A 25,089-nucleotide genomic window follows, 5' to 3' on the forward strand; every position below is an offset into this window, starting at 1 on the left:
GTCCCCGGAGCTGAGGCCTCGCAGGGGCAGACTCTGACCACAGCGAGGGGCCCGGTGATGGAATGCCTGGATTTGGAACATGGCTCTGGGACCTAAGAAGTTACTGTACTTCCTCGAAGCTCATTCTGGTGACCTATCGAGTCAAACGATCCCCGGCGCAGTTGGCGTGATAATCTACAATGCCCGTAACCTGTGAGGCGCGGTACAGATGTGCAGTAAGGGGGCTGCCCAAAAATTATTAGTCTCCGAGGTGGCAGAGGGGAGAGCCCCCCCCACCCCTGCCCCCGAGACCCTCAGAGGGCAGTATGGTCGGGGTGGAAGTCAGCACTGCCTTCGTGGTGAAAAGGCTGCTCCTTCTCCCCGACCTGGTCACTCCAGACTAACAGGTCTCACGCCCCAAAGGTACTTACCTCGTCACTCATACTCCGGGTCCGGCAGCTGCTCAAGGAGCATCTCCTCCGTGCCACTGAACTGCATGAAAGAAGGGGACCAATGGCCAGAGCCCTGGGCATCCTTCCATCCTTCTCTTCCTGGCTCTGGGTCTCCCGGTAGTTTGGAACGGGAGGCAGGAACCTGCTTGGGGGCGAGGGATCCTAGGAGCCCCTCCTCCCCACCAGGCCTTCACCCCGACTGCCCTCCGGAGAGGCTCCCTGACCCCCTGCAGCCGAGGGGGCTTCTGTTGGACCTCAGCGGGTGGCCCCAGTCATTCATCTTCTTCTAACATCTCTCTCATCCAGTCCTTTAAAATCCTGCAGCTGTAAGCTCCTGCCCTTGTTATTTTTAGTTTTTGCTGCAGAGCTGGAGGGAACGGAGGCCAGACATGGGGGAGGGGGTGCAGGGCCACCCAAGGCCACCCGATGGTCCCGGGAGAAGGGACACACTTGCCTCGATGTGGTACACGATGCGCCAGAAACTGGAGTCTGAGCCTCGGTATCGTCTTCCAGGGTAGAGCTGCCACATGGAGGGCAGCAGGCCGGGGGCTAGCAGGCCGGGGCACACAGCCTCCCCCAGGAGTACATCTTCCTGCCGCATGAGTACTTGGAGGCTACTCTCCATCTGAAGAGGAGGGAAGGCCGGGCACACCTTCAGGGCCCAGGCTCCCGGGCCCACAGGTGACCAGAGTCCTTCCTGCCACCCTCACAGCCTCGCCAGCATCTGAACTGCCTGTGACCGCTGTTCCCTTGAGCCACGCATGCTCCTCTCGCGGACTCTGGCCAGGCCAGACGACCAGCGGTCACGTGTGTCTGGACACCGAGACAGGGCCACACAACAAACTGAGAGTTTGTCCTTGAACTTCCTTAGTTCAGCTGCTCTGGGATTTTCTTTGTTTGTTTTTTTTATTTTGTCATAGAGCTCCTTTTATTTTTTATTAATATTTATTTATTGGGGGGGGGCAGTTAGTGACACAGAGAGAGGCAGAGGGAGAAGAGAGAATCCCAAGCAGAATCCGTGTTGTCAGCACAGAGCCCGACACGGGGCTCCAACTCACAAACAGTGAGATAATGACCTGAGCGGAAATCGAGAGACACATATCCCCGGACCCCACAATCAGGTGATAGACCACTTTTCCCCACCTCCACCACTGCCCATCTATTGCAATAAATCTAACTTGCTGCCTGGTTGATCATGTGCCCCACAACCAGATCCCCACACGACAGCCAGGGTGTGCATCTAAAACGTCACTCCCCTGCTCGATGCCCTCCAGTGGCTTCTCATTATGGGCAGAAGCACCTGAAACCTTCACTATCTGGGTCCCTGCCTCCCCCATCTCCCATTTTGCCCCTCACCCTCCACCCTGTTCCAGCCACAAAGGCCTCCTCGCTATTTCGGGGACATGCCACATTCCCAGTAATCTCTTGTATCTGTTGTCCTCTGCCTGGAACATTCTCAGCTAGATCGACACAGGGCTCGTACTCTTTCTTTCAGATAGCTCTCTGCACAAATGTTACATCTAGAGGGACAAATTTCAGGGAAATCCAACTCTCTGAAATACACACGAGGCAGGCAGGCCTAAAACTGTGGTTTGCAAAGGTTTCAACTAAAATGACAGGCAAACGAGAATGAATACTCTTGCAGGGTCTTGCCTGAAGACCCCACACCACTAGTTACTGCCTCTCATCCGACACAACTTACCACCAGCCTCAATTACTTCATTGTCCTTCACCCCAGCCCAGTGTTAGCTTCACAAGTGGTAGGATTTTATCACATTCACTGCAAACCCTCAACAGTCTAGAATCGTGCTTGGCATATAAACCAGGCCCTTATGCTTATTCAATGACTCTCTCTCCAGAGTGGAAATATTTTTAACAATTTTCCATCTATGAAATAAATTAGAATTGTTAAGACATAATTCAGATCATCCTGCAAGATGTAAGTGGAAATCACCATTCTTGCTGTGTTAGTATAGAGTTTTCTGTATCCTTCAACCACTTTTAGTTTCCTTCTTCATCTTTTTCTTATTGATTTAAGTAAATCTTTACATATTAAGAATGCTCTCAATTACACGGAAGCAAACCCTGCCCCACGGTTTGCTAGTGGGTTATGCTTCATGCAGAACTTACAATGATTATGTGAAAAACTCTGGTTTGTGGTTTGGGCGGTATGTTTAAGAAGATCTTCCCCAAGCAGAGGCTGAAAAAAAAAAAGGATATTCTACAAATACCTGACTTTAAAAAAAGTAAATATTTAACTTGATTTTTTAAAGGACACATAGGTGTCTATTCATGTCCTCTGCCCATTTCTTCACTGGATTATTTGTTTTTCGAGTGTTGAGTTTGGTAAGTTCTATATATTCATAAAAATTTTTTTTAATTTTTTTTATGTTTATTTTTGAGAGAGAGAGAGAGAGACAGAGCACTAGCAGAGGAGGGGCAGAGAGAGATGGGGACGCAAAATCCAAAGCAGGCTCCAGGCTCTGAGCTGTCAACACAGGGTCGGATGTGGGGCTCCAACTCACAAACCGTCAGATCATGACCTGAGCCCAAGTCTGACACTTAACCGAGCCACCCAGGTGCCCCCCCCCCCAATTTTTTAAAATAAAAGTACATATAGGTACATTTTTTAAAAAGGCAAAAAAACTAAATAAATGCCACTACAGAGGAGGCACGAAACACCCCAAACTCCAAGGCAGGCCCCCCACGTGGCCCAGCGCACTCCGCAGAGAAACCCGCGTGGACGCGGCCGCCCACGCCCAGCCCCGCCTGCCCCAGGGCGGCTGTACCTCGATGATTATGGGCAGCCACGTACGCTGGTTCTCGTCCACGTACACGGACCTTTCCCAGATCCACAGGTGGTCCGGGTGCAAGGCCGTGCGCGCCCTGAAGAACGGGAGCTCGCCCATGGCTCCCAGGGCGTCCTAGGCGTCTCTGGAACCCACTCGCTGGTGCGCGGGACGCTGGCCCGTCGCTTTATAGCGGGGGCGGCGCGCGGGCGCCCCCCAGCGGCGGGGCGGGAGGAGGGCGGGGGCGGGCTGCGCGGAGCAGGGCGCGAAGCGGGGAGGAGGGCGAGGCGGCGTGGGCGGAGAGCGAGATGGGATGGGCGGGGCGACTGGCAGGAAATGCTCGGGAGCTGGCCCTGCGCCCTGGGACTCCGGCACCGTCTAGGAGCGCAGACCCAGCTCGGTGGACGCGGGGCTTTCTCCAGGCCCCCAGCCAGCCAGCCCCCACTCCCCACTGCTGGGGAGGCACCCCTGCCTGTGGCCTTTGGCCTTTTCTCTGTCAGGAGGTGCCGGCGTCCTCTGCTCCCCAGGACGCCCAGACCCTACTGTCCGAGTCGGGCTCTGTGTGTGGCTGGTCAAGTCATACTCAGACAGAGACGCCAGGCCTCTGCTGGGAACTCACAGTCGACGCCAGGCAACCCAGAGCCAGGACCCCCTCCACATCTTCTGGGATCAGAACAGACCCATGGCAGCCAGAACCAGGCCTGGACTTTCCCAGGTTCACGGCATCACCTTCAGCCTGTGGATGGGGTGTCGGAATCAATTGCCTTGGCCAAGTGCAACTCTTGAAGCCCCGGTCCCCCTCCCACGGACATTTTCCACCGCTTTGATGACGGTGTGGTCATCTAATAGCTATTGTGAAACAGGGCGGTGAAGAAACATGGGTTTTTCCCTTTATAGGCTTTGAATTCGTTAGTGAACACATCGTTCACTTAAAAAGAATCCTCTCCCTCTACCCCAAGATCAATGGAATTGAAAAGTCCCTGGGTTATATGATCAAACTGTCTCTCTGTAAATTACAGCAACTAAGGAAAACAATTTCACTTCGCTTTGCAGCGCACCACATGCCCATTAAGGCAATTAAGAAAAATAAAGTACAATGAGAAACATGGAAAAGCAGCTCCAGGCTCATTGCTCAAACATCACCACTGGCCGCAGTTTGGTGTCTCACCCTCCAGCTCTTTCCTGTCTCTCTGACTAGGCCCTAAGAAAACAATTTGTGATCTTTTGAAATATCACAAAAGTGAAAATGAGCTTAACCCTGATCCCTTGACACCAGAGGTATGTATTTGCTTCCCTGCCTGTCCAGACAACCTAATTCCCAAGAAAGCGCTGAGGTGGCCTATGGTAATAGAGACAGAATTGGATTTAGCAGGAACACGAAATAGAAGACAAAAGCCAAGCAAAGTTGGGAGTGGAGAGGGCAGACGCGAGCCCAGCAGACCTCCCTCCCAGGGAAGCCCCTGTGGTGCTTGTATTTAACATTCAGACTTGTGGCATTCAGGCTGATTTCTCTGTGGATGGTTCTTAATTCCAGACTCAGATAGCTACTGGGAGCGTGATAATATGGTAATCTGTCTGCTGGGGCAGTCTCATCCTAGTCCTGAGCTTTGAGGCCAAAAATGATAACGAGTCCAGCTTACACAGTGTGGCAAAAAAGGGGACACCTAGGAGCCGGTGTGGTCACCGACCCAGCGGCATCAATGGCCCCAGGACTCAGAATGCCACCGGGTCTGCTGGTTTCGTTGGCACTTGTTCCATTTTTTGAAGGAGCCACAAAAGGAACAAATAATGGACCAAGAATCAGACTCACTTGGCTGGATATATTTCTCAACGTTCTGGCAATATGATCCTTACACCCCCAATCCCCTTTGAAAGAACAGTGTAGGTCTTCGGTTTCACACGAGGGTTTCTTAATATTGAGCAAGATATTATACCCAAAAGTGGATGTCATTCTTCTGTAGGGCTTAGAAAATCATTTGAGAAGGGGTTTCAGAAAACGAAAGTGACATGGGGCAGCTTCTGTGGGGGCCTTGAGACTTCTTTATGGAAATCCCACCAGAAAGGAAACAATGCTCCTGTGTGGTCCCAGGGACAGGCAAGCCTCTCCAGCACGCTATCTGCCCCATCTTAGGGCCGGAAGGCCAGTGGGTCCAGCTTTATGTTTGTATATTTCTTTCTGACCTTGCTTTATTCGTCTACAAACTCCCTGAGTATAATCAAGTGGTGTTTCATTTAGAAAATAACACAAAGAGGGGCGCCTGAGTGGCTCATTCGATTAAGCGTCCCCTCTTGATTTCAGGCTCGGCCATGATCTCTCGGTTCATGAGTTCGAGCCCCGATTCAGGCTCTGTGCTGACAGTGTGGAGCCTGCTTGGGATTCTCTCTCTCTCCTTCTCTCTCTGCCCCTCCCCAATTTGTGCTATGTCTCTCCCTCTCTCTCTCAAAATAAATAAGCTGTCTCTCTCTCTCTCTCTCTCAAAATAAATAAATAAACTTTAAAAAAAAAGAAAGTAACCCAAAGCAATTGTTTTGACTTTTTTTTTTTTTTTTAATGTAGAATCCTTAACTGCTGCATTCATGGTCTGGCTTTGGATCCAGTTTTGACTTAGCCTCTATCGCCTGTGAATTTGGCAGATCCTTTGCATCTTGGTTTCATTGCCACACTTGGGTAATCAGTGGGCCAAGCTAGGTGCCCTTGAAGCCCATTCTAACTCAATAGTCCCTGATCCTCTGATAACGTTGCCCAGTGGGAGATTAAGAATGATTTTGAGCAGAGTGGTTCTGGATATGAAGGACCACAATGGAATTCATTCTGCAGGAGTGAGGAAGCCATTTTCTTGTTTGGGTCCCAAAAAAGGGCCCTGAGAGTGAGTCCTGACCATCAGTAGGATCTAGCAACTTGCTATGGTAAGTATGACCCCTGGACCAGCTACGCCTCAAGCCTTCCCCAGACCAGCTGGGTCAGAAACTGCATTGTAACAAGGGTTGTTGGGTGCACGTTAAGCATTGGTCTATAGGGGGAGGATTAAAAGGGACAGATGGTGGGTGTCTGCCTCATTCTACCATTTCCCTCTAGATTTTCTTTGTGACACAAAACCTTGGATATGTGTCTCTGTATCATTTAGTCCTAGGCTCTCTGAGTTTCTGTCAAAATCACTTCTTTTTTTGTTGTTGTTTAAAAGATTTTTAATGTTTTATTTATCTAAGAGAGAGAGAGAGAGAGAGAGAGAGAGAGCATGAGCGGAGGAGGGGCAAAGAGAGGGGGAGAGAAAGAACCCGGATCAGGCTCCTGGCTCTGAGCTGTCAGCACAGAGCCCATTGCGGGGCCGAACCCACAAGCTGTGAGATCATGACCTTGAGCCAAAGTCAGACGCTTATCCAACTGAGCCACCCAGGCACCCCTCAAAATCACTTCTAATATATAAAGTGTTTTCCTCTTAAAATCCTGGTAATCAGGATTGGGTAATCAGGTTAGGGCATCCTAGACGTCAGCAATGACCAGCAAGCTATAAAGAAACTACGTAGGGCTACTTAGGTGGCCAGGCCTCCGGGCCCTACAATGAATGCCCCCAAACCACTAAGCTGGTGAATTGAAAACCTGGCTGCTTATTAGAATCGCCTGAGAAGGGGCACCTGGGTGGCTCAGTCGGTTAAGCGTCCGACTTCAGCTCAGGTCACGATCTCGTGGTCCGTGGTTCGAGCCCCGCGTCGGGCTCTGGGCTGATGGCTCGGAGCCTGGAGCCTGCTTCCGATTCTGTGTCTCCCTCTCTCTCTGCCCCTCCCCCGTTCATGCTCTGTCTCTCTCTGTCTCAAAAATAAATAAACGTTAAAAAATTAAAAAAAAAAAAAAAAAAGAATCGCCTGAGAAGCTTTCATAAACTACCTGTGTCTGAGCCCGTTTGGACCAGAATCTCTGAGACTGAGGCTTTGGTGTTTTCTTTTTTTTTTTTTTAAGGGTTTTTCAGGTGATTCTAATGTGCGGTGAGGCTTGAGAACCACTTATCTAAGATTTGAGCTCCTGTTTTTGAGGCGTGAACAAGATTTATAAAACTAAATAACCAGGAAAATGTTAAAGCTATTCTTTCTACCATCAATTCTCATTGTAAACCTCACCCCCAGCCTGCACTTGACTTCCTTCCCTATTCCCTGATGGGTAGATGTTGAGACATCCATGCTAAGTCACCCGGAGTGGATTTTGTTTGTTTGCTCGGACATCTGGGCCACATTTTAGATCATTAAGGCTGATGAACAAGTGAGCCCAGAGTAAAAAGGGATGTTACGGCCTTTACCCACAAGGGATGAAATTTCATCTTTAGATTATTGGAGAACGTGGGACAAGGATATTCCCAGTAGAGCTCAGGGACCGATCATAGCCTTACCCCCTGCGTGGCTATGATCTGTCTTCAAACTTAAGATTTTCTTTACGTTTTAAACATTTTCCGAATGGTAAGGTGTCTATGGGGACGTTGGGAAAATGACTCCGATTCACCAGGATTGGGTGGAGACTTGGCATTTCCCACAAGGTCCGGGGTGAGCCTGAGGCTGACGGTCTCTGAACCACTTCTGAGGAGCAAGGCCCTGTACCAACCCAGTGCACACACCACACAGATGCAAAACACACCCACGGTCCCGACTCAAAATGCACCGAGTAGTTGAACCTGACAGGTTGGTGGAGGGAGCAGCAAGTAGCAGAATTGCAATGGATGCTTTGAGCTAGATTTGCCGCGGTGAGTTAGAGTTGACCTAAGTCGGTATCAGAGGTATTTCTCAACCCTGGGATGATTCCACCCTCTAGGGATAATGCCCCCAACATTGTCGGTGCTGTGGATCAACTTGTTTCTCATGATGCCAACCTCCAATTCTTCAAATATGGTTGATTTAATTTTACCTCAGGAAAAGATTTCTTTTTTTTTTTTTCTTGGCAAAATCATTCACATATTTCTTTCCAGAAAACTGGCTCATCACCTTCATGCCTCTTAGATATATATAAGTTGAGGGAATATATTAACTACGTATTGCTTTCAGCTTCCACACTGAAAATCCCCTCTGTACCATTTACCCAATATCTCTTGACCCAGATCTTCGATTGTAGGATATCTTATATATTTTTTTCCAAGAAAGTATTTTTATTTCCTTCAGATGAATACCCACAATTAGGATTGCTGGATCATATGCTGGTTGTATTTTCAATGTTTATTTTTATTATTTTTAATTAATTTTTTAGATTTATATATATTTTTAATTTCCGTATAGTTAACATACAGTGTTATAGTGGTTTCAGGTGGACAATAGAGTGATTCAACACTTCCATACATGACTCAGTGCTCATCACCATAAGTGTCCTATTGGTCCTCTTCTCTTTTTTTTTTTTTTAATTTTTTTGACGTTTATTTATTTTTAACAGAGAGACAGAGCATGAGTGGGGGAGGGTCAGAGAGAGAGGGAGACACAGAAGCTGAAACAGGCTCCAGGCTCTGAGCTGTCAGCACAGAGCCCGACGCAGGGCTCAAACTCACGAGCTGTGAGATCATGACCTGAGCCGAAGTCAGACGCTCAACCAACTGAGCCACCCAGGCGCCCTGGTCCCCTTCTCTTATTTCACCCATCTCCCCATTCCCCTCCCCTCGGGTAACCATCAGTTCGTTCTCTCTAGTTAAGAGTCTGCTTTTTTCTCTCTTTTTCCTTGGTTCTCTTTTCCTTGGTTCCTTGGTTTTGTTTCTTAAATTCCACATAGGCGTGAAATCGTATGGTACTTGTCTTTCGCTAACTGAGTATTTCCTTTAGCATCATACCCTCGAGATCCATCCATGTTGTTGCAAATGGCAAGATCTCATTCTTTTTTATGGCTGAGTAATAATCCATCGTATGATACACCACACATTCCTTATCCATTCATCGACAGGTGGACACTTGAGCTGCTTCCATAATTTGGCTATTGTAAATAATGCTGCAGTAAACATAGGGGTGCACATATCTTTACAAATTAGTGTTTTCCCATTCTTTGGGTAAATACCCAGTAGTGCAATTACTGGGTCGAAAGCAATTCTATTTTTAGTTTTTTGAGGAACTTCCCTACTGTTTTCCACAGCGGCTGCCCCAGTTTGCATTCCCACCAACAGTGCGCGAAGGTTCTTTTTTCTCCACATGCTTGCCAGCACTTGTTCATTGTGTTTTTGATGTTAGCCATTCTGACAGGTGTGAGGTGATATCTCATTGTGGTTTTGATTTGCATTTCCCTGATGAGTGATGTTGAGCATCTTTTCATGTGTCTGTTGGCCATCTGGATGTCTTTGGAGAAATGTCTGTCCATGTCTTGTGCCCATTTTTTAATTGGATTATTTGTGTGTGTGTGTGTGTGTGTGTGTGTGTGTGTGTGTGTGTTTAGTTGTACAAGTTCTTTATATGTTTTGGATATTAACCCTTCATTTGGATATGTCATTTGCAAATCTCTTCTCCCATTCAGTAGGCTGTCTTTGGTTTTTAGTGATTATTTCCTATGCTGTGCAGAAGATTTTTATTTTGACGTAATCCCAAGAGTGTATTTTCGCTTTGGTTTCCCTTGCCTGAGGGGACATATCTAGAAAATGTTGCTATGGCTGATGTCAGAGAAATTACTGCCTGTGCTCTCTTCTAGGACTTCTATGGTTTCCGGTCTTACATTTAGGTCTTTAGGAGCACCTGAGTGGCTCAGTTGGCTGAGCGTCCAACTTCAGCTCAGGTCATGATCTCACATCTCATTAGTTTGAGCTCCGCGTCGGGCTCTGTGCTGACAGCTCAGAGCCTGGAGCCTGCTTCTGCTTCTGTGTCTCCCTCTCTGTCTGCCCCTAACCCCCTTGCATTCTGTCTCTGTCTCTCTCAAAAAGAAATAAACATTTAAAAAAAATACATTTAGGTCTTTAACCCATTTTGAGTTTATTTTTGTGTATGGTGTAAGAAAGTGGTCCAGTTTCTTTTTCTTGTTTTTTTTTTTTGCATGTAGCTGTCAAAAAATAAACACCTTTCATTGAAAAGACTTTTTCCCATTGGATATTGTTGCCTCCTTTATAGAAAATTAGTTGACCATGTAATCGTGAATTTATTTCTGGGCTCTCCATTCTGTTCCACTGATCTATATGTTTATTTTTGTGCCAGTGCCATACTGTTTCAATTACTGCAGCTTTGTAGGATATCTTGAAATCTGGGATTGTGATACCTCCAATTTTGTTTTCCTTTTTCAGGATTGCTGGTCTTCTGTGGTTCCACATGAATTTTAGGATTGTTTGTTCTAGTTCTGTGAAAAATGCTTTTGGTATTTTGATAGGGATTACATTAAATGTGTAGACTGCTTTGGGTAGTATGGATATTTTAACAATATTTGTTCTCTCAGTCCATGAGCATGGAATACGTTCCCATTTGTTTGTGTCATCTTCAATTTATTGCATAGTATTTTATAGTTTCCAGAGTAGAGATCTTTCACCTCCTTGGTTTAGTTTATTTCTAGGCATTTTATTATTTTTGGTGCAATTGTAAGTTGGGACTGTTTTCTTAATTTCTCTTTCTGCTACTTCTTTATTCGTGTGCAGAAACGCAATGGTTTTCTATATATTGACTTTGTATCCTGCGACCTTACTGAATTCATTTATCTAGTAGGTTTTTTGGTAGCGTCTTTAGAGTTGTCTATATATAGTCTCATGTGATCTGAAAATAGTGAAAGTTCTACTTCTTCCTTACCAATTTGGATGCTTTTTATTTCTTTTTGTTGTCTGATTGCTGTGGCTAGGACTTCCAGTACTATGTTGAACACTGGTGGTGAGAGTGGACATCCCTGTCTTCTTCCTGACCTTCAAAGAAAAGCTCTCAGTTTTTCCTGATTGAGTATGATGTTAGCTGTGCAGTTTTTGTATATGTCCTTTATTATGTTGAGGTATGTTCCCCCTCAAACTACTTTGTAGAGGGTTTTGATCATGAATGGATGTTGTACTTTGTCAAAAACTTTTTCTGCGTCTATTGGAATGATCATATGGGTTTTATCCTTTCTCTTGTTGATGTGGTGTAGCACGTTAATTGATTTGTGAATATTGAACCACCCTTGTATCCCAGGAATAAATCCCACTTGATCTTGGTGAATGCTTTTTTTAATGTGTTGTTGGATTCAGTTTGCTAATATCTATTTTAGGATATTTTACTTTATTTGAGAGAAGGAGGAGAGGCAGAGGAAGACGGAGAGAGAGATTCTTGAGAAGGCTCCGTGCTCAGCACAGAGATCGATGCAGGACTAGATCTCACAACTGTGAGATCATGACCTAGGCCGAAATAAAGAGTTAGATACCTAACCGGCTGAGCCACCAAGGTGCCCCAATTTTAGGATATTTTAAAAGGAATTCTAGTCAATGTCATGTGGAACTAATTTTTTGAGGTATGCAAATATTACATAGCATATACTAATATGTATATTTTATATACTAGGTCATAATCTACTTCTATGTTAAATTTTCCAAATATTTAGCCAATTTGCCAAACACTACTGAATAATTTATCCTTCCACACAAGATTTCTGACACTAGCAATATTGAATACCAATTTCCCATTCTGGGCTCTGTTCTGTTTCATTCGTCTGTTGCTATGGTAAAACCACACTTCAAAAAGTTTTGAATTTGAACTTGAAATACTTGGTGGAATAGGTCATCCCTCTTTGTTCTTTTTCAAAGTTGTACTTTTGCATCTCTGTATTTTTTCTTAATACTTTTGGGATTTTTATTGGCATTTCATTGCATTTGTATGGTTGAGGAAAGCCTCTTATATTCTTTAATAACATTTCATAACATCCCCCATAAAAGTGTTACATATTTTGCTTGTCTCACTTCTAGATATTTTATATCTTTGTTGCTTTGGCGAATGGTATGTTTTAATTACATTTTCTGGCATAACATTTTGGTGTTAACTTTGTATGTAGCATCCTTGCTAAACTCTCTTATTTTTTAAATTTTTTAAAGTGTATTTATTTTTGAAAGAGAGTCAGAGAAAGGGAGCACGAGGGAGGGGCAGAGAGAGAGGGAGAGAGACTCCCAGCAGGCTCTGCACTGTTAGCACGGAGCCCTATTTGAGGTTCGAACTCACAAACCATGTGAGATCATGACCTGAGCTGAAACCAACAGTCAGACGCTTAACCAGCTGAGCCACCCAGGCACCCTTCTTGTTAGTTTTAATGGTTGGTATATCTGCAAATGATAGGTTTTTTTTTTTCACTCTTTCTTTACAATACTTATACTTCCCTCTGTGTGTCTGTCCCTCTATCTCTCATTCTCTCTGTCATTCTCTCTGTCTCATTAGCTTTTAGTGTTTGTTAAAATGTGTTAAACAACAGGAATGGGTGATGGCAGGCATTCCTTTCTTGTTCCTGTCTTTAATAAAAATCCTTCTAAAGTTTAACCAGTAAACAGGATGTTAGATGAAAGTTTTGGTAGATAGACTTTATCTGTTAAAAAATGTCCTACTATTCTTGGTTCTTAAACTTTTTGACCATTGTGTTGAATGGTGTTGGGTGTCATTTCTATTGAAATGATTTACACCTGGGTGGAGCACATCTTCTATGTTGCCCACCAGCCCTCACCTCCCTCTTCTTCCTTGCTGTGGAACCCTCACTTTTGGGGGACTCTACCTCCAGCCTCATTATGTAACTGGGAATAAGGGTGACCCAGCTGATGGATAAATCTTGATTTCTCTAAGGCAGTTATTTTTTTAAGCTTTTTAAAAAATTTTTTATGTTTATTTTTCAGAGAGAGAGAGAGAGAGAGTGCAGGGGAGGGGCAGAGAGGGAAGGAGACACAGAATCCGAAGCAGGCTCTAGGCTCTGAGCTGTCAGCACAGAGCCCGACAAGGGGCTCCAACCCAATGAAGGGCTCCAACCCATGAACCGTGAGATCATGACCTGAGCCAAAGTCGGAAGCTTAACCGAGTGAGCCACCCAGGTGGCCCTAAGGCAGTTCTTGATTTGGAGTGTCCACATGCCTCAGCTGTGGCACACGAGGTCTAAGTTTTGGATCTAGAAAGTTCTCAGCTATTATTTCTTCAAATATTGTTTTTCATTCTCTTTATTTTCTTTGCTTGTGTGTGTGTGTGTGTGTGTGTGTTTATGTTTTATTTTTTCTCAATCGAAGTACAAAGAGCAGTGCAGCATGCTTGCAAGGCAGCACCATCTAAATGACACGGGAGTAACAAGATGGGGATTCCCATGCCCAGAGATGGTTATGCCTAGTGGGAGAGGAGAGTGGGAATGGTCACCAACAAAAGAATTAGCCAGAGTTTTATAGCATGAGGATTCGGTCCAGCTGATGTGAAGAGCTTCCCACTATCCCAAGACCCACCACCCCTGGGTAAGGCAAGCGTGACATCTAACCTCTGGGAGAATGGTAATCAGGATAGGAGTTGGGGGCAGTGCCCTGGAGGGATAGCAGTAGAGGGAGAAGCAGGGAGTCCGTGGATAAGCAGAGGACTTCCAGCCACTGGACACCCAGAAAAATTATCCCTGGAAAGGAGGACAAATTCACTTAATAGAAGTTCTGCCCATCCCCTAGATAGAGTTCCAAAGCCAGGACAGCTGACACTGTTTTAGGGGAGCTCTGCTGCCTAGATGAACTCACAGAAAGGAATCACAGGAAGGTGGAAGAAGACACAAAGCACGAAAGAGAGGCAACAACTGGAAGGACTTAAATTTGAGAGAATAGAGCTATCAGAGCAGCCAGAACAAGGATTTAAAACACGTGTAACTGGGGCTCCCGGGTGGCTCAGTCAGTTGGGCATCTGACTTCGGCTCAGGTCATGACCTCACGGTTTGTGAGTTCGAGCCCCACATCGGGCTCTGTGCTGATATCTCAGAGCCTGGAGCCTGCTTCTGATTCTGTGTCTGCCTCTCTCTCTGCCCCTTCCCCACTCATGCTCTGTCTCTCTTTGTCTCTCAAAAATGAATAAACGTTAAAAAAAAAAACAAGGATAACTGATATGCCCACAGAAAGCAAGATAATGTCTGATGGCAATGACACAAGTATAGGTGGTTATTTTTAAATAATCATCTCCTGGAGATGCAGTGCTGTAGGAAACAGGTTGCCTGCGCCTACCTTCCAGCAACCATTTACAAGGTCCATGACCATTTACCAGGTAGGTGACCATTTCCCGGTTCCACGACCTTTTCCCAGGTCCGTGACCTTGGGCAAGTCAGTCACCTCTTGTGTGCTGTTTGTGAGATGGGATGATAGCATCCCATCTACACCTACCAGGATCTGTGTCATAAGAATTCAAGAATCAGAGAAAAGAGAATAAAAGGGAAGAGATATTTGAATGAAAAACTGAGAAATCCCCAGAACTAAAGAAGATTGGTGTTATAAGAACAGAATCAATAAGGGAAAAGGTCTAAACACACCATAATAAAATAGAAAGGATAAAAGTTTTAAAAACCCTTGTCAACAAGAGAAAAGAAACCAGATCAGAGAATTAAATGCACACAGATTTCTCACTGGCTGCATTATAAAAGTCTCCACAATACATTTGGACCAGAATTATATATCCAGCTAAACTATCATTCAAATGTAAAGATGACATGTGAGCAACCCTCACTCCCTAGACCCTATCCAGCACATAGAGACAGCTCTTTAGTAGGAAGAGAAAGAACTCCAAAAGAAATAAATGAGATACAAGCCACAATGGAATATTATCATCATTAACAAAAACAACATTTTCTAAAAGTAAGTTTAAATTATTTTTCTTAAAATATGGAAATAAAATGCCAGACATCAACATGGAGTGGAGATGTAAGTAAATCCCAAGATTCTTTTCTGTTTTTTCTTTTTTTTAACTTCAAAAAATATTAAGTAATCTCTGCCCCCAACGTGGAGCTCCAACTCCCGACCCTGAGATCCACAGTTGCACGCTCCACTAACTAAGCCAGCTAGATGCCCCCCGAGGTTCTCTTCTTTAAGGGGAGAATGAATAAACTGATTAACTTCAGATGAAATGATGTCTTTAAATGTAAGTTAAGGGCAACCAATAGAAAGTTAAACACAGGATGTGAAGAGCTATCGATTTTTGGAAAGGTAAGATATAGAGTCTGAATAATATTTTAGCTGAAAACAATGAAAATTCTAGATAAAAAATGTCTTAAAAGTCTTCTTAAATGTGTCACTGAGCTGACAAGAAAATAATAAATCAGAGGCCAAAGCAAGTGAGAGCAGAAACCCAAAGAAGTAATGGACCACCGAAGCAATTCTCACCCTGGGGACATATGCTAAAGCTCGGCAACCTTGAGCTTTCCATTTACTTTTGGACATTTCTTAGACAGCAATACACTTCACAAATACTTATTTACTCTTGCTTCTTATATCTTTTTCTCCTTCCTGGTTTCACTTCCTTGTAGGAGCGATTCCTCTAAGAACACTTTTATGGAGTCCTTGGTAGGGTAAGCTTTCCATGGATGTGCTGTCCACGATGCAGCCACTATTCACATGTGGTTATGGAGCACTTGAAGTGTGGCTAGTCTTTACCGAGATGTGCTATGATGTAAAAAACACAGTGGATTTCAAAGACTAAATATACACAGGTGCATGTGTGTGTGCGCGCGCACACACACACACACACACAGAAGGCAGTGGCACCCTTGCCCCACAAATATGCCAGTTTCCTTCATTGCTCTTCGCAAATATTTGCTTTTAATCTGTGTCATCAGAGAGTCATGAATTTCTTAGGGCTCTGTGTGTGTGATATGCAAGCTGATGGGCCCTGCGCGGGGCCTGAGAGGCTTCCCTAAGAGCAGAAACATGAGCTGCCATATGTAGGCATTACATTATCCAGAAACTGTGCAGAATGCTTTCCACCGACGGACTCTCCAGTTCTGGGAAATCTTCTGGATAATTGACGCTGCTGCTCAAGTAAGCCCTGGGCAGGGGGGGGATGTGACAGTCCCTCTCCATTAAAAAAAAAAAAAGGACATTATTTGTACATTTAATTAAAAAGCTGCAATCAGGATAGGTAGAGGGGAACTTGGGTACTAACCACGCTTACTGCCTCACGAGTAGTACAGGTTGTATTCCTCTTCTACCTTCTTGTTTTTGTTTTTACTTTATTTTCCCATTTTGTCTTTCTTCTGTCACTTGTGCTTCCAGTCAATCAAACACTCCACCCATTGCAAACAAAGAAAAACCAAACTAAAAGAGTCCTTCAACCCATCAAAACACCATTTGGTCAAGTTAGGAAAACTTTCTTTCCAGCCATAGGAGGGTGACCTATCCAATCAGCTGTGTCTTAGATTAATTAAGAGAAAGAAGCTCGGACAGTCACCTGGAAGGAACGCCAGGGGCCCCTGGTGCTCCTTTGACTCTACTCAGGACCTGGGATGAATGTTGGAAAGAGTTAAGTGTGGGGCTGGGTTGGTGTGTTGGTTAATTTGATGCGTCAACTTGCCTGGGACAAGGGATGCCCAGAGAGCTATTGAAACATTATTTCTTTAAAAAAAATTTTTTTTTAACATTTATTTCATTTTTGAGAGACAGAGCATGAGCAGGGGAGGGAGACACAGAATCGGAAGCAGGCTCCAGGCTCCGAGGTGTCAGCACAGAGCCCAACGCGGGGCTCGAACCCACAAACTGCAAGATCATGACCTGAACTCGGATGCTTAACTGAATGAGCCACCCAGGCGCCCCTTGAAACATTATTTCTGAGGGTGTCTTGAGGATGTTCCCTGGAGAGATTAGCATTTGAATTGGTCAGATGCATAAAGCAGTGGGTGGGTGTCATTCAACCCAGTGCTGATGTGAAAGGATCAAAAAGGTGGATGGAGGTTGAATTCACTCTCTGCCTAACAGCTCAAGCTGAGACACTGATCTGCTGCCCCCAGCACTTCTAGTTCTCAGGTCCTCAGAGCGGGACTAGAATCTACACCATTGGCTCTTTGGCTCTCAAACCTTCAAACTATGTCTCTGTCTTTCCTGGGTCTCCAGCTTGCAAACTGCGGCTCATGGACTTATGTCTTTTTGCCTCTATGCCTCTAACCGTGCACCTATGTATCTATCGATGCATCTATGTATGTATGTATCATCTCCTATTGGTTCTGTCTCTCTGGAACCTTGGCTAACCCAGAAGCGATGCTGTGAGGTGGGAGTGGGAGGCAAGGGTTCAACACTCAGGTGCAGCTGGGCAGCAGGCATGCTGGGATCTGGAAACACAAACCTGCAAGGATGGAAGGTGAGACAGAGCCGGATGTTTCCAGGAGGTGAAGCCACCCGGGGGTGCACTGAATAGATGAGTGAATACGATCTCTGTGCAGATTACTTTGCAATGAAATGGAGCTGGGGAAGGTGAGCCAAGATGACGCTAGAGTCATAAACATGGATTTTAAGCACGTTATTATTAAAGAGCAGAACTGCAGAGAGGACTTCCTGGAAGGTTCATTAACTTCGGCAAAGCGGAACAAAAATAGCAACATTATTTATTTGCATTGCTGGGAAATGAGTCAGAGATTGCAACCCGAAGTTCAAAGTTAGGCATCAGGGTGCTGGAATTGTATGCAAAGTTGTGTTTATATGGGAATACACGACTTTCTTTTAGGGAGACTGTCCAAAGCTCTAAAAATTACCAATAATGTGATTTAATGTTTTTTTTGATGGCTAATATTTTCCCTCTGCTCTGTGACAACTTAGAAAAATCATTTTGGGGGAAAAATATCTCCCTCTGGAGTATGACATCTGTTCTTGTGTTTGCAAAGAAAGTAAATGTAAACAAATCTCCTCTTACTGACTTTATCAGGTTACGTGATTGACCTTATCATCATTTGGAAATGCTCACAAGGAATCTTGTGCCCAGGCTGATCCCCCCTAATAGTTTTACATTTTTTTAAATGTTTATTTATTTCTGAAACAGAGAGAGACACAACATGAGTGGGGGAGGGGCAGAGGGAGAGGGAGACACAGAATCCGAAGCAGACTCCAGGCTCTGAGCTGTCGGCACAGAGCCTGATGCGCGGCTTGAAGTCACAAACCGTGAGATCATGACCTGAGCTGAGGTCAGCCGCTCAACCGCCTGAGCCACCCAGGCGCCCCTCCCCTAATAGTTAAACACTGCATTCCCCTCACCCCTGTTCCTTTTTAGTTCTATTTACTTCCCAAGCATTTATTTGCTTTTGCTTTTTTTTTTCCTGTGAGCCACTTTTTCCTGATGGCCCCTATGTATTCATTTTCCTAATCTTTTGTCTCATTTTGCATGATGTTATTTGGATAAGGATGGCGACGGCTTGTAACAGCCATTTGTCTTAAAGCTTAGTGGCCTCACTAAGATCTTTTTCATTTCCTGGCTGGTGTTTGTGCCAAAAATGTGGCCACTGGATTATCTGGGCATTGCTCTGTTTTGTTAAAAACAGGCAAACCAGTTAGGGCAATCACCTTTGGAGATTGGAATGTATTTCTGGAATATCACGTCAAGGAGGTACTGTTTTTCCCTCATTCTAATTTACAGCCCTCTGCTGTCGGTTTTATCTCTTCTAGTGCTGCTAGAGAAAGTCATAGCATCTTTCTGATTTAATACATTCATCATGTCTGATCCCAGCACGCAGCCATCTTGTTGGCTTATTTCATTACTCATATTGAAGATTTCAGACTTATTCTTTTCTTTAAAACTTCCCCACTTGAATGTAAGCTCCATAAGGGCAGAGATTTCAATCTAGTTTCCTTGTATTCTGAGCACTTCGGATTTAAATCTGCAAAATATTACAGAAAGAAATCAAAGAACACCTAAATAAATTGAATGCGAATGTATATCATGGATAAGAACACTCGACATCATGAAGGTGTCATTCAAAGCAATTCCAATCAAGATCCCAACAAGTTTTTCTTTTTTTTTTTTTTTTTTGGCAGAAATTGACAAATGGATTTTACAATTCATGTGGAGCCAGAAAGACCAACAGCAGCCAAGGCCATCTTGAAGAAGAACGGAGCAGAGGGAGACACAGAATCCGAAGCAGGCTCTGGGCTCCGAGCTGTCAGCACAGACCCCAATGCAGGGCTCGAACTCACAAACCATGAGATCATGACCTGAGCCGAAGTCAATGGCTCAACTGACTGAGCCACCCAGGCGCCTGTTCTTTTGCCAGATAGAAAGCTACAATAATTAAGACAGCGTGATAGAGTCAAGGATTGACAAACTCAAGAATGAGCATAGATAGTCCAGAAACTTATCCACAAAAAGGATAGTTCAACCAAGGGGAGTAGAATGCTCTTCTCAACCAGTGATGCTGGGTGAAGTGGATATACACGTTGAGCCAATATGAATATCAATTATTACTTCATTTAGTATACAAAATTATTTCCAGATGGATCGCAGATTTAAATGAGAAAGGTAGAACAATAAAGCTTTTAGAGGAAAATGTAACAGAACATCTTTGGGAACCTGAAGTAGGCAGGTTTCTTAAGTGGAATATAAAATCACTAATCATAAAGGAAACAGTAATAAATCTGACTATATAAAAATTAAAGACATGTATTCATCATGAGACACTATCAAGAGAGTAAAAAGGCAACTCACAGGGGTGCCTGGGTGGCTCAGTCGGTTAAACATCTGACTTCAGCTTGGGTCATGATCTCATGGTTCATGAGTTTGAGCCCCACCTCAGGCTCTGTGCTGACAGCTCAGAGCCTGGAGCCTGCTTCAGATTCTATGTCTCCCTCTCTCTCTGCCCCTCCCCAACTCATGCTCTGTCTCTCTGTCTCTGTCTCAAAAATAAATAAACATTAAAAAATTTTTAATTAAAAAAAAACAACTCACAAAGTGGGAACAGATATTTTCAGTACAAGTACCTGAAAAAGGACTCTAATATAGTGTATATAAAGAACTTCTACAAATCAATATGAAAAAGAGGTAACCCAATAGATAAATGGGCAAAATACTTGAACAGGGACCTCACTGAAAACTAGTTATCCAAATGGCCAGTAGACATATGGGAATAAGCTCACCTTTGGGGCGCCTGGGTGGCTCAGCTGGTTAAGCATCTGACTTTGATCTTGACTCAGGTCATGATCTCATGGTTTGTGGGCTCAAGCCCCACGCCAGACTCTGTGCTGACAGCGTGGAACCTGCTTGGGATTCTCTCTCTCTCTCTCTCTCTCTCTCTCTCTCTCTGCCTCACTCTCTCTCTCTCTCCCTTTCTCTGTCCCTCCCCTGCTGGTTCTCTCTCTCTCTCTCTCTCTCTCTCTCTCTCTCTCTCAAAATAAAGAAAACTTAAAACAAAAGAAAAGAAACTTGCCTTCAAGAGGCATCAGGGAAATGCAAATGAGCCATCACTGTATACTTACCAGAATGGATAAAAGGAAAAAGACAGGAAATATCACGTGCTAGTACGGTTGTGAACAACTGTATCTTCCTACCCTGTTGGAAGAATAGTAAATTCACTTTGGAAAGCTGTCTGACAATTCTACTAAAACTGAAAGCATGTATACCCCATCACCCAACAATTCCATTCTTATACCTATCCCACAGAAATGTGCACATACGTCCACCAGAAGACACGAACTAGAATGTTCACTGCAGCACTGTTCACAACAAGCACAAGCTGGAAACGACTCAAAAGCCCACCAGTGGTTGCGTGGTATCGCTCCATTGTGGCATAGATCCACGCAACTCGGCGATGAGAACAAGTGAACTTCTGTTGTACACAACGAAATGGGTGAATCTCACAAGCGTAGGGCTGAGGGGGAAAAATCAACACGTAATGAACTCACAGACATCAAGTGGCAAAAGAAGTCAGATGCAATGAGGTACCTACCCCATGACGCAACTTACAATTGCATTTATGAAAGGTACAAGAAGAGGCAAAGCTACTCCCCAGTTTTAGAAGTCAGGAGGGTGGTGACCCTCGGTGGGATGGGGTGGTGGCTGGAAGGGGGCATTTGGGGAGATCCTGGGGGTCTGGTCATGTTCTCCTTTTTGACGTGGGTGCTATTTGCACAGGCGTATTCAGTTTGTGTACATTCAACATGCTCTCATTCCCAATACTTGCCTTTTGCTCTATGTATATTTGAGTTGAAAGGTTCTATTGTTAAAACCAAGTGTTAAATAATCAGGGAAGAGAAGTTAATTAAATGCTGACAATTAAGCACCAAAGGACTGGCACAGGCTTAGGTGCTGTAAGAGCTCAGAGGTAAGAAGTAGTCCCCGGGGGTCTTCCTGGGGGAAGGGGTGCTGCAGACAGGCTTTGGATAAAAAGGAAAAGGTTCTTTGGCTCCAGACCAAAATATAAAAATAAAATAAAATAAAATAAAATAAAATAAAATAAAATAAAATAAAGTAAAGTAAAGTAAAATAAAATAAAGTAAAGTAAAGTAAAATAAAATAAGATAAAATAAAATAAAATAAAATACCTTTGAAAAGTAGGTCAATGATTATAGCTTATTTTTTCTATCCAGAGAAGTCCTTCTGACCAGCTTAGCACAATTCTCTCTTTTTGTTTTATGTTTATTTATTTATTTTGAGAGAGAGAGAGAGAAAGAAAGAGAGAGAGCTGAGAGAGAGAGAGAGAGAGAGAGAATCCCAAGCAGGCTCCATGCTGTCAGCACAGAGCCCAACATGGGGCTCTATCTCACAAACTGTGAGATGACCTGAGCCGAAATGAAGAGTCAGATGCTTAACTGACTGGGCCACCCAGGAGCCCCTGGCCTAGCACAGTTCTTGAAGGAAAAGACTCACTGCAAATTTTAGCATGGAGTAGTGGGTATGGAGGAAGGTGGACATAACTGTAAGATCCTACTGAAGTTACTTTGCTTCTCTTAGTCTCAGTTTCTTCATCTGTAGAATGGAGAAAATAATGTCCCCCTCCGGGGACTGTGGGAGTTAAATATGATGGTTGGCACAAAAATGTTAGCTTAAAAAAAAAAAAAAAAAAAAAAAAGATGAGCCCTACTTGGCCTTTATTGGTCTCTAGATAGTGTATTATATTTTGGGTTTGACCCTTTTCTGGACCTCCTCCCCCAGATGCTCCCCAAGTATCTGTGGGTGACAATGATAAACATATAAACAGCAGGCTCCGGCCTTCCTGCCCCCCAGGTTGGAACTGCGGCCGAGGGCCTTGGTGCCAGGATGATTCACAGAGACGACTGGAGTGGGTCTGGGCTCGTTATGCAGTTTATGAATTTAATTCCCTTTGGCTGCTCCATATGCCCTGCCTGGAGATGAAGCAGCACTTTTATCTGAGGACAAGAAGCCAGCTCACAGTGGGTTCTCAAGTCCCCTGGTGCCAAATGTGCTTTGGTTTGTCAGATGCTTCGAGGCTGCTCCCTCCCACTGAAATCCTGGGGGTGCCATGTCAGGAGCTTCAGGACTCCCGGGAAACAAGAGACGGAGGGTGAACTCAAATGTCTATTGACAAGTCCGCTGCTTCTTGGGATTTACCACCTCTTGCCTGAGCCTCTTGTGGCAGCCTCCTAAATGGTCTCCAGACTCTCCTCCTCATGCCTGCTGTCGGGGTGAGGGTCAGGCTCAGAGCAGACTGTACACGATTCTTGGATCTGGCCTTGCTGAGCACTGGAGACCCTTCAGGGAGACCACCAGGATGGTGGAGTGTGCGGGGGGCAGGGGGGCAGTGGTGACGGTGGCAGGGCACAGGGAGCTGGCTGGTGAGACACGAGCTGTTGAAAAAGCTATTAAGGAAGTAGAGTCCACAGGAAGTAAGGTAGAAGCAACCGGAAGTAGAGTCAACAGGAAGTCAAGTCAAACCATCAGATAATAAAGCAGAATCAACAGAAAGAAAACCATCTGGTTGGGTGTCTGGGTGAGGCGGGAAGAGTGAAGAAGGGCAAGGAGGCGTGGAGAGTGCCTTCCCAGGTTCTTTCCTGGGACCGGTGTGGATGGGGTTGCCATTAGCTATGAGGGGGAACACAGGTAGAAGAGCCAGGCGTCTTCACCTGCCCCCCTTCCCCCCTGCAGAAACAGAACCCAAGAGAAAGGCTGGTCGTGGGGTTGTTCCTCTGCGAATGTAATGCCAGAGAGCAGGAATGAGGGCGTGAGGAGGTGTGCAGGAAGAACTCATTCCCAGTTCAAGGTGAATATAGCAAAATAAGAAAGGCACGTCCCCGTCCTTGGGAGCCCACGGTCTCACAGGAGCAACAAACAGCCAAGTCGTACAGCAAGTGTGCTCCTACTGCTAGTTGGTGGTGATGCCTCTTGGCTGCTCTAAATTAAGTGCTTTCCCATGAATCTGCCCATTTACCTCTCACGGCATCCTCCTACTATCCCCTTCCCACAGACAAGAAAATGGTGAGGCGTTGTCCAAAGTCATAAGCTGGGAAATGGTAGAACCAAGATGGCCAGCCTTTGAACCCCCGTGGAAGTCTCAAAGGAAGTAGGTGCTGAGTCCAATGGGGAGGAGGGGACAGATCTGCCATCACCTGGTGGGAACAGTTCCCCTTTGTAGTTTTGCAAAGGCGCTCACATCCATGGTCTCATCAGTAGTGGGGATGCAGGGCAGAATTTGCCATTATTATCTTCATTTTGCTCAAGTGGAAACAGGAGACAACGGGGCGAGTTGGGGGGGTGGTCTTTCTCCTGGTCACACAGAGGATTCTCAGTGGGGCCACTGCAGGATTTGGGCCACCTCTGCCCGGTGAGTGGGGACCCTGCTCCAGGACGGGACTGACCAGCACGGCCCGGGTCCATCACCGTTCCAGGGCCGTCCCCAAGTGAGTCAGGCACCGCGAAACAGACTCAGTTTTATCTGTGGTAATTTCCTCCCTCCATAAAGAATTTGGGCTACAGAAAAGAATGGATTCCTCAACGCTGAAAGCAAATGTCACCTGTAACAGTGCCTGCTGATTCCGCACAAAGAGGGAAATTCTTCTTCTGCAGACCACATCTCTGGGGTCTTTCTCCCAGAAATCCAGCCATGGGTCGTGGGCCACGAAGCATATGGCAGCAGCCACACTTCAGGTAGCAGAGGACATTTGCACACCCTTTGGTTGGATTAAAAAAAAAAAAACAACAGCGCCAGGATACTGCGTGTTCCGAGGGCAGGTGGCCAGGCAACAGGCAAGTGCGAAGTTCTTACCGTCAGAGCCGGTAAGGATGAGGCCGCTGACCTGCCTCTGAGGACCTGTGTGTGAGTTCCGCCTCTTCCGCCTGCTCACTGCACAACCCCGGGGACCCACCTCCCGGCTCTGGGCTGCAGTGCTCTCACCAGCCTAACAGTGGAGGGCAAGGATTATTGAGCTAGCTCTGCGTGAGCATGAATTCTGGACCAGCTGAGCGAGCTTAGGCAGATGATCTACCCTCCCCTTGCTCAGTCACCTTGTCTGTAGAGAGGACGTGATAAAGGGGCAGTTGGGGGGATTAGATGGGTTAACGCTGGCAAGGTGCTGAGCAGGGGCCTGGCACCTTCTTCCTTTAAAACCTTCCCTCCAAGGCCGCCTGGGTGGCCCAGTCGGTGAAGTGTCCGATGGACTCTTGATTTCCACTCAGGTCATGATCTCACGGTTCACGGGATTGATCCCTGCATCAGGCTCTGCACTGAGAGCACCGAGCATGCTTGGGATTCTCTCCCATTCTCTCTGCCCCACCCGCACTGTCTCTCTTTCTCTCTCTCTCTCTCTCTCTCTCTCAAAATAAATAAATAAACATTTTTTAAAAAAACCTGCCCTCCAGAGAGACTCTGGCAGTGGTCTGTAAGCCGTACTCCCCACTGCCCAGGATCTCCACTCACTTCCTTTGGCCTCCCACACTCGCCACCACCCATCCTTCTCCCTGTGCCAAGGCATGAGCTCCCCGTCCTGGCTCCTGACCACCACGTACACTGCCCTCCATTGACCATCATGCTTAGTGTGAGCTCCCCGGGACCCTAGCTATGGGGTCTTCTGATGTTCATCGTAGTT

General features: G+C 45.5%; 1 protein-coding gene across 1 annotated transcript; it reads right to left on the minus strand.

The window, feature by feature from the left end:
* Positions 1–414: 414 nt before the first annotated feature.
* Positions 415–3,390, minus strand: TCL1A (TCL1 family AKT coactivator A). Its single transcript, XM_015069113.3, has 3 exons — positions 3,221–3,390; positions 886–1,056; positions 415–471 (listed from the first exon to the last, which is right to left on the minus strand). The coding sequence occupies exons 1-3, from the start codon at positions 3,338–3,340 to the stop codon at positions 415–417; spliced, it is 348 nt and encodes a 115-aa protein (XP_014924599.1). The 5' UTR covers positions 3,341–3,390.
* Between the last annotated feature and the right edge of the window lie 21,699 nt (positions 3,391–25,089).

Source organism: Acinonyx jubatus, chromosome B3, assembly GCF_027475565.1.
Source record: "Acinonyx jubatus isolate Ajub_Pintada_27869175 chromosome B3, VMU_Ajub_asm_v1.0, whole genome shotgun sequence".
In the NCBI taxonomy this organism is placed as follows: Eukaryota; Metazoa; Chordata; class Mammalia; order Carnivora; family Felidae; genus Acinonyx; species Acinonyx jubatus.